This window comes from Glycine max, chromosome 7 (assembly GCF_000004515.6).
Source record: "Glycine max cultivar Williams 82 chromosome 7, Glycine_max_v4.0, whole genome shotgun sequence".
Taxonomy (NCBI): Eukaryota; Viridiplantae; Streptophyta; class Magnoliopsida; order Fabales; family Fabaceae; genus Glycine; species Glycine max.
This window is the reverse complement of record NC_038243.2, coordinates 44859544-44876418: the sequence shown is the minus strand read 5'-3', so window position 1 is coordinate 44876418 and position 16875 is coordinate 44859544. Positions and strand designations below refer to the sequence as shown.

General features: G+C 32.6%; 1 protein-coding gene and 1 pseudogene across 2 annotated transcripts; one reads left to right on the top strand and one right to left on the bottom strand.

Annotated features, from left to right (window-relative positions):
• Positions 1–982: 982 nt before the first annotated feature.
• On the top strand, positions 983–7311 carry LOC100811527 (uncharacterized; annotated as a pseudogene). The gene is made up of 6 exons (XR_136684.4): positions 983–1304; positions 1539–1718; positions 2362–2478; positions 2632–2781; positions 4702–4760; positions 7030–7311. The product of XR_136684.4 is annotated as an uncharacterized protein (transcript).
• Positions 7312–12652: 5341 nt separating this feature from the next.
• Positions 12653–16218, bottom strand: LOC100810986 (prolycopene isomerase, chloroplastic). Its single transcript, XM_003529654.5, has 7 exons — positions 15527–16218; positions 15381–15434; positions 15016–15303; positions 14221–14412; positions 13958–14116; positions 13387–13623; positions 12653–13182 (listed from the first exon to the last, which is right to left on the bottom strand). Exons 1-7 carry the CDS (start codon positions 15956–15958, stop codon positions 12868–12870), a joined length of 1677 nt encoding a protein of 558 aa, XP_003529702.1. The 5' UTR covers positions 15959–16218; the 3' UTR covers positions 12653–12867.
• Between the last annotated feature and the right edge of the window lie 657 nt (positions 16219–16875).

Genomic DNA, 16875 nt, shown 5'->3' with positions numbered 1-16875 from the left:
CCACCAACACTATCACTATCATTATCACCACCATTGTCATCTCCGCAACTACCACTACCATCATCGTCGTTGTCCTGTCACCACCCCTTATCATTATTTGGTTTGTATCATGGTGCACACCAAACATTGGATATGATTAAGGCTTATCCCACTCTTGTCCTATTCATATATGATATATTTTATCACATCGTATCTTATTCTGACCACCAAATGGACCCTTAGTTTCCTTGCTAAAAATATTTTTTTTAAAATAACTCTAAATGTTAAAAATGGAGTAAATTACAGTAATTACCTTTGAAATTTTGTAAAATTACACAAACATTCCTTGCTTTTTAAACCATCACAATAACTTTCCTTATATGGCATGTGTTAGTGTTATATGTAAGGGCTGTATAACATTTTCAAATATTAAGGGGATATTAGTATAACGTATAAGAATGTGTCACTATAATGTTTTTAAACATAAAAGAAGTTAGTGTAAGAATAGAAAAATAGTGATGTTATATGTAATTTGAAAAAAATTCAAGAATGAGTGTAGTTTATTCTTAAAAATATTTAAACGGATACAATATGCATGCTTAGAATAGGAAATAAATATATTATTTTAAAATTATTATTCAAAAAATTAAAAATTGTTAAAAATAATAAAATAAAATAAATAATATTAATCTCACAAAAAATTTCGTAAAATTACACAAATTTTCCTACCTTTTCTATTCATACACTAACGTTTCTCAATTATTTAAAAAATATTACACCTACAACGATAAAAGGGAGATTTAGAAAATCTATAAAAATAATTTATAATTTTCATAATTGATTTCAATATATTTAAACTTTATTATAAAGCCGAAAAGGATGAATTTGTTTTGGGTTTGTTTAATGTAAAGCCCAAAAGTGAGTGGGTCCCAGTCCCTAGGTTGGGAGATTCTCAGCCTTTCCAGTTTTGAGAAGGAAAAGGGTAACATTTGTATTTTGGATTGGATTCGAGGATAATTATTATCGTAAAGAATATTAAAAAGCGGAAGAAAGCAGAACAGAGCATAGCAGAGCAGAGAGGGAGGTGGAAAAAGAAAAAAAGGTGAGGAAGAAATCGAGGAAAAGGAAGAGAAGAAGAAGGAATGAGTGCCACAGTGACTCTAACTCTAAACCTATGTCGTTCTTCCATCGTTGCTTCTTGTCCACATTATAACCACAAACCAAACCCTAATTTCAATGCCTTGTTTAGCTTCTCTTTGTCCCTGTCTCTGTCTCACCACAGACGCATCGCTATCTGCAAGAAACCATTTTCCTCAAGACGGACGGTATATATCTCTCTTTCAAAACTATTATTTAGATTGACTATTTATCGTATCAAGCTGTTGTCTAGTGCCTCCCTCATGTACTGGTGTAAGTAGGGTAGTATTACAATTATTTTCTTGCTTGTTCTGCTCATGTCAGTTTCATCTTGCATCATCACCACTCCTTGTGGCTTGTGGGCAGTTGTTGTTCACTAATTTTTACTACCAGGGACTCTCTGTTTTTATGTACTGGTATAGTGGCTTCATGGACATATGAAAAGAGATCGAGATTATGAATTGGAGAATGGGTTAGCCTTATTTGGTTCTGATGAAGAACTAGCGACTCAAATTCCAACTCAGGCCCAATCACTTGTTGAAGGATCAGGATCCATTCGCGTAGCGGAGTTCAAGCCTGTTCCTGATGTTGATTATCTGCAGGTTTGTAACAGCATGTAATATTGGCACTTTTTTTTTTTTTTTTTTTACTTTGACATTTAATTTTAACACAACTGACGAATATTCATAATCTTAAATTGTTCTTGCTGGACATTAAGGGTCCATTTTATTTGCTAAAATTTATGGGACAACACAAATTAAATAGATGAGGACAGGACAAGAACTCAACTTCTTGTTACACAGAAAATCATGCGACAACCCAGATACAAAGTATTCAAAAGATACACATACCCCACCTCTCTCTTATTTCTCACCCATTATCTACTAGATGCAACTACCTTATCATGGCATGTATTCACATTATCTACTAGCTGCAACAAGCTTATCATACCATGTATTTTAAATTCACATTATCTACTAGTTAGCTTACTTGTATATATTCTGTATTTTGAATTCACAATAATAATGTAAATTCTATTAAGATGATTAATATTAAAAAGGATATTTTAGTAAATTTTATATTATTTTGCTTGTGTTGTTCATTGTTCATCAAACAATGTACATGATAAAAAACTGTTGTAACTCAATTGTTGCCTTGTGCTATACTCTTTGTCCTGTACTGTAGTGCATGTCAAACACACCCATAGTTGTACAGCATTTTGAACTTCATTATGTTTCTTTACAGGAGTTATTGGCCATTCAACAGCAAGGACCTAGAGCTATTGGCTTTTTTGGAACTCGGAACATGGGATTCATGCACCAAGAACTAATTGAGATTCTTAGCTATGCTATGGTTATAACTGTAAGTTTCTGTTATTTTACTCTATAGTATCATATGCTTTCTTGTAGTCTTGTGGAACACAATATATGGTGAATTGGTGATGCAGTATAGTTATGATTTTTGTTAACAATTCCAATAGCTGTGTCTCACAACTTCTTGTCCATCTGTTTGTAGAAAAATCATATATACACATCTGGAGCATCTGGGACTAATGCTGCTGTTATCCGAGGTGCTTTAAGGGCAGAGAAACCGGAGTTGCTTACTGTTATATTACCTCAAAGTTTAAGAAAACAGCCTCCAGAGAGTCAGGAGCTATTGTCCAAAGTAAGGTTTAAGTTTGAAGTTTTTATATGCTTTCTTAAAGGTTTGGATATAAGTGTTTATATACTTTTTGAAAAAAGGATTTTCATTTTCTTTACATATTGTTATTTTAACAGTGGTACTTTTTTTTTTTGCTGTACACCGGTCTTTTCTGTCCCTCTATCTGATATCTGTTTATACTGTTATAGAAGGTATTCCTTTATTTCATCTCTATTTTTTGTCCAAAACTATTCAGATTTTATTTTCTGCTAGAGTGCTATTTGCCGCTTAATTTCTGTGTTAGTTCTGGTTTGTATCACATGGTAGCAAGTAGCAACCTTTTTGTTGTGCCAAGGCACATCCTTTCCCCACTGAGTCACCATTGATGATTAGCATAAATAATTGTTTGAGCTTTGGGTTTTACAATCATATCATATCATTTTAATACATCACATCATCAATCTCTTAATAGTCTCTATTTCTCCTTTTCCTCCCATTATACCCAAAGCCATGTACTTTCAAGTTTCAACAGAAAGCATGGGAGCCTCTTTGTAACCTCCAAAACTACAGGTTCAAACCGATATCACTTCTTTCTCCACCAACAAATTATGTATCACTAAATGTGTTAATAATTAATATTATTTCCTCATGTCATCAATTTTGTGTTATAAATAATTATATATGCATATTCCCTGAAAAGCAGTCCTAACTTCTCTTAAAGCTTCAATTATTTCCCATATTTTTTGAAATCAATTTTGGTATTTTTCTAATATTGTAAGATGCTTATCCGTTTTCAAAGGGAATCCCATGCATTCAAATAAGTATAATTTTTTTTTCCTGGTGATTGTATTCTATATTTTAAAATCAAGATGATAATTGAACATGTCAAGTGACAGTTGAAGGTTTTAAAGGTTGATTGAAGCAAATTGCCAGCATCAAGGATTGGATTATTGTCTAGCTTGTTGATAGGCCTATAATGCAAATTTATAGGATAGGGACTGGGAGGTGAGAGGGCGTGGGATTAGAAGAGGGAATAAATGGACCTAAGTAACATGGCCTTGTATATGAAAGTAGAAAGAACCAGGTGCACCAGCTGAGGGGGTGAGGGAAGAGACAGAGGGACAGCATAACAGAATGGAGAGGGGAATACGAGAATCACACTGTTAGGATTCAATTGCAAGGTATGGGATTTCTATTGTAGCTTTTGTGGCATGGTTCTCTTGAGGTTCTTATCACATGCAAAATGAGGAGAGGGAGAATGGTTATTTGGAGGGAGGAGGGGAGGGGGGGAGTAACCGAAGAAAACGGGGAGGGGGGTTGTAATTGAGTAGTAAAAGTTATTTGGCTAGGCTGAGTAGAGAAGTGGGTACTTCCTTAGGAAAACGGGTGTTATAGTCTCTAGTGTTTTATTGTCCATCTTGCGAGGAGCTTTGCTCCATCTGAGTTATTGACTGTGAGCAGCCTTGTTGCATTCTTATTGGGTGTAACAGTTTGCTTGTTTCTTTTTTGTGTTTTTTTCTTTTTTTGTGAACTTCGTTTCATTGAGTGTGCATGCTTTATGCTTTTAAAGATGCGTGTCCTCTCCTTATTCTAATTTCATCTTTCTTTTCTTTTTTTTCTATTAAACAACAAATATGATAGTTTACAAGTTAATTATCTCCTAAATTAAATGTACTTGTGATATCTTGTACGTTTCTGTACTTTTGTTACAGAAGGAAATTTGTTAGAAGGAAAAGGCTGTTTAGTAGGATTTAGGTAATTGGATTTTTAGGATCAAACATCATTTTTAGGTTTTTTCTTTTTTAATTTTTTAAAGTAGCCAAAAAAAGAAAAAGCCAGTTTTTTTGTGGCTATTTATGTTCCCCGGGTTTCTGGTCTGACTGGGCGGACTGGTCCATTTTTTAGTCACTGGTTATGATTTCAATGATTTTGTCGAATATGCAGGTGAAAAATGTCATAGAAAAGCCCCATAATGATCATCTACCTCTAATAGAAGCCAGCAGGTTTGTTCTAGCTTTTCCTTGTCTTTCGTTTTGGGGTCATGATAGGTGCTTTGGGGTCATGATAGGTGCCTAGACTTTCTACTCAAAACCTCTCAGACTAACATACGAGCCAATGGATGACAACTTGGTCTTGTTCTAACTTATTCTTAATAGTTCAGGACTCTCAGTAGAGTATGTGAGGGGTTTGTGAGTTTAAAGTTTGTGCAAATATCATTATTGTTCATTTTACTTGAAAAAAAGTTAAAGAAGGAACCCCGTAATTAGGAAATAGCATGTTCAAATGGATGCTACAGTGCTATGTTTTTAATGGGTATAGTGCCAGTTTAGGGATGCAATGACATAGGACATATCTCACTTATAACAATGTTTTACTGTGTAATGTTATGTGTCAATGTAGACCACACCTCATGTTATTTATAATATGAAAAAGGAATATGTATTGATTACAAGATCAATCAATTATTGATTAATAAGAAACAAAATATTCTAATAATAAATACAATATTAGGAATAATATCAAGACATAATCTCACACTCTACCTCAAGCTGGAGCATGTGTCATATGAACCAAGTTTGTAACAAATATGATAAACCCAACATAAACGAAAATAAAGACGATTTCAGTCGTGTGATTGTGCCAAAAAACCTTGACTGCAGCCAACGAAGGCCCTTAGTGGCAATGGGTATTGTTCACCGGTGAATAAAGCATGCCCTGAGGCGGAAGGAGGCGGTTCCAGTGTGATGCTTGCCAGAAATGCGTCACGTGTCGTGTACGTGAACTTCTCTCGCTGGAAAGTGGCCCTGTGTGGGGTTGCTGCAGCAGAGTTGGTTGCGTACGTGGATGACGTGGCATTCTTGGAAGGTCACTGATGCTGACCGACAAGAGGGCGGCACACTGGTTTCCGAATAGGCCGAATAGTCGGCGCGCACAGATGTGTCTGTGTGAGGGACATTGGTGAATGTCATTGTGGAAGCAGATTCTAAAGGAGGGTCGATTGAGGCCATGAAACACATTGAAACAAGGCCAAACAGAACCTAAATGTGAGTCAAATGAAAGCCAAACGGTATGAAAAACAGCCAAGCAGGGGGCTGGTAAGGTTCGCTGGAGATGGAGGAGGCTGAGGTTGGTCTTGCCAACAAGTGGGTGTCACCGGAGACTGGCCACGCGTGTGGGCGTGTGCAGCGGCATTTGGCTGTGCGATCAACATCGTGGTGGTCACCGATGGGAGGCAACAATGATTGGAGGAGGTTGCTGGCAAAAGGGTGTTGGGACAGCTGCCAAACAGTGGCAGAGGGAGGCTCGGTACTGTGTGCCTGTGCAGAAACGTGGATCAAACCTAGTCTTCTGATATTAGATTTAAGGAATTGTGCAAATAGGTCATTGAAAGTAGGACGACTAGCAACCTTACTTGCTCAACCTTGCTCTGATACCGTGTAACAGTGTTTTAATGTAATGTTGTCTGTCTTGGATGCCCAGACTAGCCTTTATTTATAATGAGCAAATAGGAAATAGAATATTCTAATAATAAATACAATATTAGGAATAATATGAAGACATAATCTCATATCACTGAATGCTATTGCTAGTGTAACAATACCATCTCTACAAAGAATTTAGCTCTTGTAAAGTAACCAAATGTGTAAAAGTGAACGTGTATCTATTGATTTGAAGTAAGCTGTCTCGTGATCTTAATTCTTAACTAATTTTAGATCAACGGTGAATACAACTTTACTTTTTAACTTGCACATATCTTCACTCTAGAATAGTCAAATCTGTCTAGAAACCATCCACGATCCATATCAATGCAGTTTGAAAAACTTTCGTTTTGTAATCAGACTGTAGGATTATTGTCACTTTTTGAGCCAATTTTTTTTTATCCCTTTTTGAGCCAATTTAAGTAAGTTTATCCGTCAAGTAGTGGAGAAGAAAATAAAATGAATCAAAGTCTGTACGAGTTAATTTATGCACTTGAACTTTTAATTTTCATATAATTTTCTCAGAAACACCCTGTCTCAATTGAAAAGTTCTCCATAGTTAGTTAATCCACATTGTGCCCCTTGGTCAAGCTCTAGTGCAAGTTCAGTTTGTAGGCTAATTTGAGTAAGATGAATAAGCTTGTATTGATTGCGATAAAGATTGGAGCATTATTTTTCCTTCCATTGATTCACATGCAGGCTATATTATTATTATTTTTTGTTTTGAGAAAGCTATGTTGTTATTGCAGTAAAGATTGGGCCATTATTTTTTCTTCCATTGTTTCACATGCAGGCTATGTAATATGGATATCATTTCGCACGTGCAGCAAGTCATTTGCTTTGCTTTCCATGATAGTCGGTTGCTCATGGAAACTTGTCAAGAAGCAAAAAATTTGCGGAAGATTGTGACTCTTTTCTACCTCGACTGACAATTTTTATCCAGGTCTATACATTATTCCTCTGCATAAGAGTGGGCTGGGAGAGAGTGGTGCTTATTTTTGGTTTGTAATTAATAATCAATGATATTGCTTTAAATTGCTTATTTAAGTTCACCTAGAAAGGTATTTTAATCGCATTCCTTTTTGTTTAGCTAAATGACCTATTTGATTATTTATCTTTTTTTTTTCACTTTAGTTCTTTATCATGTTTCTAAAGTAATGCAAAGTTAATGCATTTAATAATATAAAAATATTAACTGCTAAAAATTGTCTCGATGCTTTTTTTCTTTCTGAAATACCTTCATGTTATAATTAACACGGTGGTGGTTTCCAACCGTAGAAACTGCCACTAAAAAGTTTTATTTTTTTAATTGAAAAAAAGCAAGAACATGTTCAAACTTCTAACCACCTAGAATCGGAATCCAGAACATAACATCCTTAGCCTAGACCAATGTTGCATGCAACTACAACCCAGAAATATCTGGTTCTGGAAAACACAGTTCTGGTTCTGGAAAGTGACAATAGAAATGGAAAAATGTGTTTCTAGTTCTGGAAAGTGACAAAGGAATGGTGTTGGAAACGTTGCACAGAAACACCAACAATGATGGCCTCGTGCGGAAGGCCGTCAAAGGCAAAACTTCAAAGAACAAATACATGGTTTTTTTTAACAAAAAAAAAGATGATGGATGGCCAGGAAAGAAATATCCTTAAAGACCCCTAGTATACAAAGAACTTGTACCAAAGATTCGGATTTGTAGAGGAAACATGTTGAAAAAACAAAATTAAAAATGATGAATTTGTGAAAAGTATTTAAATTTGCTCAGAAACAAAATTAAAAAACAGGTCTATAACTAAAATCCGATCTCAACACAACATTATGAAGTATCAATTACTTGAAAACAAAGTGAAATAAAAAACATTTAAATCAAAACATTTGTGAAAAGTAAGAAATTTTAGCATTTATGGTTAGGGAGACAGTAAAAATAATTTTTTTTTAAACAATGTGAAGAGATTTTCAGGGTTTTTTACAATAACTGATTCTCTAATCTAGAGCTCTTTTATTGGAAGATCAACAGAAAATCGTTCAAGATCTGAGACTAAAAATATTCTAATCATTTAAGATGAAGTAATTTATGAAAGCTAAAAATCGTCACAAAATATCTCATCTTTTTCAAAAACAAAGTTATGTTGATTTTTAGCCGTAAAAAAATTATTCATGATAAAATAATAATAAAAATAATTGACACATATGAAACAGACAAAAAGGACTAAAATATTTGACCAAAAAAAAGTTTGAGGACTAAAACATAATTTATTCTTGAATTAATAATAAGTTGTGCGAAAGTAATTTTGATGTTGGTAAAATTTAATACATGATGACATTTTAAAGTAAGTATAGAAGTTAGCATGTGTATGAGATAGAGTATTTTCTCCTTAAAATTATACCGTTTGCTTAAAATTCCTCTCCATTACTCCTTCATGCATCAAACGTTGATTTTCGTTTATTCGAGTCTTAACCTTCCCATTACTCCTACAAAGGAGATCTCCTTTCCAGGAAGAGAGAGCCTCCAAAACCCTAGGATAAGGTGTTACTTTGTATATTTGTAGTTTCTCAATTTAGAGTCCTAATAATAATAAAAAAAATATTATATACTAATATTTTGTTGGTTAGACTTGAGTTTGAATTCTTTAAGTAAGAATATCAAGATCTCATATTCAAGTTTTTTTAATAAAAAAAAATTGTTAAGAGACAAAATTCATTAAAAGTAGTCAAATAGACATTTTCATATATATTAGTTATTAGCAAAATCAAGGGTGTGTGTGTGGTATGTGGTTGACATACACACTTATTTTTTAGTGTGAATACATTAGCAAATTATAATAAGATATTGTCTTAAAATATAATAATTACGTAATTTGTCAATACACAGATTTTTTCATAAATACACTTCTCTCTCCTTTTTTTTTTCAATCTAAATTACTTTGCAATTTAATTTCCAATATACATTACTTGAAACTTTCTTTCTCCTTTTTGTTTTTTTAATATAAATATTATTATACAACTTTTTTAATTGGTTTTAAAATTACTTATTTATTAAATTAAATTTTATAATTTTGTTTTTTTTTATTTTTTAAAGAAAAAATATATAGATAAAGAAAAATAAAAAAATTGGATAAAATTAGAGTACAATTTTTTAGTTACTTTGTATGTACTTTTGTTGTTAAATTTATGTGTTGTTGATATTTTTTTTTATTATGTTCGTTAATTAAAAAAATAAGAAAATCAGTTAGTAGTATTAAAATAAACTAAAAAACACACTAAAAAATAATTAATACATCTATCTTATATAATAGATATAAAATTTTAAAGAGTAGTAACTGTTATATTGAAAATATCTTTAAAAATATTTATTTAGCAGTTATTTTTTACTTAAGTGATAAGAATTGATATTTTTATTATTTATGGCTTGCAGATATGAAAAGAAAAGATTAAAATATCCAAAAAATACTGATAACTGTTAAATATGAACTATTTTTTATATTAAAAATATCCGAATCAATGTGACAAGAATATGAACGAGATCAGTGGGGTCTTGATCCAAGGAGAAAGATGACGGTAAATGATCGTCTCATTTCAACTCACATTCCTAAGATGGACGAAGAACAAAATGAACGAGAAAGTGAAAAAAAATGTAAAATTTGTTGGCAACATGGTCATAAAAGAAACAATTGTCTTAACATATCTCCATCTTAAATTTTTTTCTTAGTCAAGCGTAATTATTTAAGTATTTTATAGATAATGCAACATAATATTCTTCTATAAATTGTTAAACAAAAATTCTTCTCATTTTTAATTAAATCTAAAGACATAAACAAACTAATTATATTTAGTAATATAATTATATTATAAATAATTATATTAGAAAATTCAAATTTTAAATAAAAATATTCACCTAAAAAATATGTTAAGTAAATTAAATAATAAAACAAAAATAATTATATTTAATAATATCATTTTCTTTAAAAAATTAAAAAAAATTATAAAATTTAATAAATAAGTAATTTTAAAACCAAATAAAAAAAATATATGATATAATATTTATATTTTATTACAAAGTAGTATAGATTGGAGAAAAGGATGAGAGAAAAAGTATATTTACGGGAAAAAAATTGTCAATACACTCATTGCTAAAAAAATAAATGTGTACACGTTAGAAAATCTTTTATATACATACATATTAATTTGTCCATTGTGCAAGATAAATATTTTTTATAAATTAAATTTTATAATAAATAAATATTTTAATATATAAAATAGAATAAATTACACTAACCGCATAAAAATTTATGAAATTATAATGTAATATATAATAAAATAAATACTTTAATATTTAAAAAAATTAAATTCTTTCAACTTTTTTAATATTCAAAGGTCCCTTTTAAAAAAACATAATGTAATATTTTTCAAACAATGAAAATGAAAGATGTTAGTGTTAGAACATAAAAATTAGGAAGAATTTAATGTATTTTTAATGAAACTTCAAACGTGATTAGTGTAATTTATTTTATAAATTATAACATAATTAAAATCATTAATAAATAAATATTTTTAAATGTATAAATGATATTTTATGTTCACCATAAACAATTTAAATCATGATAATAATATTTTTAATTATTGATATTTTTTAAAATATTAAATTCAAGTTTCTTTTATATATATATATATATATATATATATATATATATATATATATATATATAAAAGTTTCTTTTACATAGGACCTAATTTAAAAAAATTCAAGTTTAAGGACTTAATTAAAAATAAAATTTTGAGTGAGGTAGTTAAAAATATTAAATAATTCAAGAAGTTACAAATTAATTTAACCTATATTTATTTTAAAAAGTAAAACCATAAATTACTATTAATCATAATTTCTTTTTCTAGTCAACATCCTTTTGTCTTCGAGTGAATAGACAATTTAATCCTTGAGATTGTATTCATTTTGTATATTAGTCCCTAACTTAATGTTAAATTCAAAAATAATCATTCCGTTAAATTTTAAAGTAATGTTGTTAGTAAGGTCAATTTTAGTGCCACGTGGACTATCCAACGTGACACTAAAGGATGACGTGACATGACATGTGGGCATGCCTCTTTAAAGATGTCACGTCATTTGATGATAATAAAACGAGTAAATAGGTAATTTAGTTTTTGACTTTGTATATATGTTGTATATTAATCCCTATCTTAATGAAAAATTTAAAATAGTCCCTGTGCATAAGTGTTGCAAAATAGTTTTTCCATTAAATTTTAAAGTAACGTTATTAATGAGATCAATTTTAGTACCACGTCATTTGATGATGATAGAATGAGTAACTTCTTCAGATCTGATGGTTATGAAGCAATTGAGGCATATATACGAAAAAGAACCCACACACACTTGCACAAATAAAATGAACCACAAAAATCCACAGTAACTATCTTATCTCTGTAGTCGTCAACACCAATGGGCGAGGTCCGCATAACCATTCTTTTTTCCTCTTTTTTTTTTCAATTACCATCAATGTATCATTCCGAATTCTATTTTTTTTATGTTCTGAATAGGAAGAGAAAAAATCAGAGGAAAACAAAGTGGAGGAGAAAAAAGCAGAGGAAGAAGGACAAAAAGAATAAGAGAAAAAATCAGAGGAATCAAAAGATGACAAAGAATCTAAGGAGGAATCTGCGCCGCCAGAAATCGTGCAAGACACAACCTTCGCAATGCATGAACACTTTAAGCACGATTTCTGGCATCTTTTAAGTTAGAGATTATTTTGCAACACCTATGCAAAAGATAGGGATTATTTTAAATTTTTCATTAAGTTAAAGACTAATATGCAACAGAGATACAAAGTCAAGGACTAAATTGCCTATTTACTCGTTTTGTTATCATCAAATGAGGTGACATCTTATGATTTTGCTACCATTTGATCATATCTATCTTCTAATCATGTTTCTGATCACACATAACTTTCCATCTTGCTACATTTTCATCTTTTAAAGGCATGTTCAATCTAATATTTGATAAGTATACTTTGTTTCTAGAGACTTGCACACTTCATATTGATACTTCTCAAGTTTGATCCAGTTCTTTGTGGTTTGTTCTAAAGTGAATCGTCAAGTCCTATTCTTTTAACAGTGTTGTCTAAGCAAATAATTATTATCTTAAGTTCAGAAGACTTAAAATGTGCTTATTGATAATTTGTTATCATTAAAAACTTCATCTCATGATGGGCTTGAGTTCAACATATTTTTATTTCAGTAAAAACACCTTTTGTGTGTTATAATTCCAAAGAAATATTAATAACTCACTCTCTTACACATTCTTTTCAACACACATTTTTCTATTGATTGAAATTTCTTGCTATTGGCACTCCTCTTCCGCATTTATTTTTGCTTTTCAACAATCTAATTATAAGAAAATTTGCGTAACATTTTCCAACAATTTTTTGTGAATCATTAAAAAGGTAACATTTAGTCTAGTAATAATTACAAGTGAAAATTGAATGAAGAGAGCTAGGTAAAACATGCTAGATGTGAAAAGCCACACATAAGTTATTGACCAAGATGTAGTTTTTGCACGAGAAGTAGAAAAGATTCAATCTTTTCCAGTGTGAAAACGTGGGGACATGAAGATGAAACCTTGGTTTTATATGCCAATTGCATCGAGCAGCTTGGAATGTTGAGATACCGAGACTAATGAATTTGCTACAATTGCACCACTGGCAGCAACTGCTGGGACTCCAATGCCAGGAAAGGTGGAGTCTCCGCAACAATAAAGCTGTGCAATGGGAGTTGAATGTCCAGGAAAGGCATCTGAACCAGCTTGCACGGCTGGTCCATATGTTCCTCTGTTCCTCCGAAGAAACCTTTCATGTGTTAGTGGACTCCCAACCAACTTCACTTCACATTTCTCCCTGCTGAAACCTGTGCCTACTGCTCTCTCCACAGCTTTCCACATTACCTGATATGAATAAAATAGCCGATTGAACTAGAGAAGTGGAGAACTGCACAAGTATTGAATCTTGAATAATTGCAGCTATAGCCACTAGCCAATGATGATTTTAATCAGATTATTTTTGTCCTCTTCTTCACAGTTATAAATGCAACAACATCCATTTTTACAAATAAACAAAACTCGCTGAAAGTGATCAAACAACACAGATACCTCTGATCTTTCAGCTTTGAGATTTCTGTATTCAGCACTCCTACGATCAAGTCCTTCCCACAACTCAAATGGTTCAGTTCCTGGCATATAAGCATGTAACACGTGTTTCCCGTGCGGTGCCAGATTAGGACTAAGTACACTAGGTATTGATATCAACACAACATTCTGGTCGGCATCAACTCCTCTTTTCCAGTCATTTACAACTATATGATGAATTCCCAGATCACTGCGTATACCCTGGACAAGGAGATATTGGAAGATGTTATCAACTTGAGCTTAAGTAGTTTAGACAGTGGGTGATTACAGCTACTTGAAACTTGAAGATGCAACAGCATGAGTGACATTACTTGTGCCGTTGTGGTATAAAAGGAGGGAAACTACACCAATTCCCAGTGAAGAAATCACCGATGAAACAGTGTTTTCTGCACTACCAACTATTTGGAATGCAGTTCGTGAACTGACCAAACACATGAAAACTTCGGCCGTAATATGGACCTTCCTCTTTTATTTATCAATTGCTTCAAGTAAAAGACATTAGAAACAAACAAAACCAGTCACCAAAATGGCAAACCTCAGCATCAAATCCCAAATGGAGATGCATGAATGAATCACATTGAGGAGTCGTGTTAACCCTATCCGAGTAGGACTTTGGAACAACTTCTTTGGGTAGCAATTTTAAAGTGTCCCACATCGATGCATTGCTGACAACAGCCTTTTTAGCACGTATGAACTGCAGGATACATAAATCCAGTTTATATTGAAAAAATAAAATACAGATGTAAATCCAAATAAAGTTGATCTTTGTGCCTTTCTCATCAATCAAAATGTACTCACTTGACCACTTCCCAGCTTGACTCCAATGGCTCTGTCATTTTCAACAACAATGTTTTCCACATGACTTTGAAGAGAAATTCTTCCACCAAATTTCTCTAGCCCTCGCACAAGAGCATCAATAATAGCTGCACTTCCATGAAGGGGGTACTCAAGACAGCATCCCGGTTTGTACCACTCTGCAAACATGTAAATCTGAAGAGAGGGGGGGGGGGGGGGGGGGGGGGTTATGTTTAGACATCAATAAAAAAAATGTTAGTAACAAAGGTTTCACTAAGTTAGTACTCTAACGCTTCAACTTTCTGTACCGTTGCTATAGAAAATGTGAACATATGAAAAGGATCAATCTTCTGCAGTCTGTTAATGGAATCAAAATTTAACAAGAGGCCCTTTAGAGATTGACGTGCTGTGGACCACCAAGTACCCTTCACCATAACTGTAAATTTATGTTCTATAAAGGTGAATAAAGAAAGGCAATTATCTAAAGACAATCCTATTGCATAAACAGTACCATTTCACAAGTTATTCTGTCTTTTTTTGTTTGTGTCTTAACATATGAGAATTCAGAAGAGAGAAACTTTGGTGAGCTTCTTATGGCCATATATGGAACTTGATGTGCTAATAAGAGGAATGTAAATTTATAGTTTTACTAGTACTATTTAGAAATTAAAATTGAGAAGTTGTGGATAACATGGTTGCTGAAGAATAATCTGTTGTACAATAAAAATGAAGCAAGCGGGACACGGGGTTAGAAATTCATAAGTCATAGTGAAGACATGACATGTGGTTCGTAGTTACCATCTCTGCTGAGAGTACGGCATTAGCCTTGACCCCAGCAAGCAAGAATGAGAGGAGGTCAATCCAATTCCGTATGAAAGGGTCATTGAGTTGCAAATCATCAAGTATTTCGGAGAAAGGTCGGAGAAGTTTTGTGGCCCTAAGAGAAGCTCGAGGTCCCATTTGAAGAAAGGATTTGAATAGAGAGGGGGCATATCTAGCTGCAGCAGTGGAAAGAACGCCCAAGTCTCCTCGAATAGATAGAGGGGGAAGAGCCATTGCAGCTGTAGATAATGGAAGTACAGCATCCTGCGAAACAAAAATTACAAAACTTGTTTGCAGAATATTATTTATTTATTGAGATGATGGAAGAGAAGAGAACTCACTAAAAGTTTCCGCCATTCAAGAACAGCATTTGGACCTGCATACTGTTGAAGGTCCTGCAGTGCGTGCAAGTGAGACAGTGATGAGAGAGAGAGAGAGAGAGAGAGAGAGAGAGAGCAGAAAAATCATAAATGAATGTTTGTTGGACCTTGAAAAACTCCGTCGGGCCTATGCGCGACAAGAATTGTCCTTCGGGTATGTGGACCATCCATGAATCGTAAGTAGCGCATGGAAGAGACTCGCCGAGCGCATCCAAGACCTGAGCAAGAGGATTAGCCTGAGGACCCCTTGATTGCAAGCCAGAGAACAACGATGGCCCAGAATCAAAGTTGTAGCCTTTGATATCAAAGGAATGGGCAGCACCACCTGGTTGGTCGTGGCTTTCCAGAACCAACACATCTTCCTCGTATCTTGCCAACAGTGCTCCACAGCACAGTCCGCCAATGCCACTACCAATCACAACAACATCAGCTTCTTCTGACTTTGAATTGGATTTCCATTTCCTGTCCCTCATCACAGCTGCCACAGCATTACTACGATATGAACTGTAACATCGACCACCCATCATCGAAACAATCATCTTTCTCTTCACTTCTCACTTCTCACCTCACCTCATTTTGTAGTTGCTAAATTAGCCACGTCACCGCCAACTTCTCTTCTCTTTCCGCCTCAAAACAAAATCCACTACATAATTATTCCCTGCCTCTGCCAAACTTCTTCAGTCAACAAGTCAAATTTGTACCTTGTTTGTTAGATTTTCGCTTTTAATTTTTTATATTTTTTTATCCTTAAAAATTTGCTCTCTCTCGGGAGTAAGATCCATCATGTAAGAGAAAAGAGAAAGGAACCCAAGTGGTTTAAGGTTGGGGATTTCGTGTGTGTGAGCTCACATTTTGGAGATTTAGGGAATCATCGGGCGGTTTTTAATTGGCAAAAACATTTTAAATGATTTTATCAACTAATTTCTTAAAAATTTTGACATAATAAAAAAATTTGCCACATCAACATCTAACATATAAATTGACAAGCACGAAGAAAAAAATGAAAAAAAATTTACCAAAACCGATTAAATAAAAATTTAGAAACTAAAAACAAAAGATTATGAATGTTAAAGGTCTAAAAATATAATTTGTCTTAATTTTAATTTTAAAATAGGTCAACATTTTTAATTATAGAATTTCTCTAAATTTATTATTTATTTATTGAGAATATTTTTAATTTAATTTTTTATATATTGAAACACTGATGGAGAAAAAACAAATTTTGATTTTATTAATTTTGCTTTATATTTATTGTATGATTGTAAAATCACTCATAACATTAGTATGTTTATATGCTACAAAAGTAGAGCCATACCTTTAATTATTATATGAGATAGTCTATAAAAATATTTAATAAATTATATAATTTTTTATATTTACTTTTTTAATCATAACCTTATAAAAAATTGACAATGATTTAATGAGCATGGTTAATTTAAAATACACATAATATCAT

Bases quoted from the DNA above. Each gene is read 5' to 3' on its own strand.
- LOC100810986 (XM_003529654.5), bottom strand. From the start codon at position 15,958: ATGATTGTTTCGATGATGGGTGGTCGATGTTACAGTTCATATCGTAGT. The intron at 15,435-15,526 runs GTCCAACAAACA...CACGCACTGCAG, and splicing joins GCCCGACGGAGTTTTTCAAG to GACCTTCAACAGTATGCAGG. The intron at 15,304-15,380 runs GTGAGTTCTCTT...TTTGTTTCGCAG, and splicing joins TTGAATGGCGGAAACTTTTA to GATGCTGTACTTCCATTATC.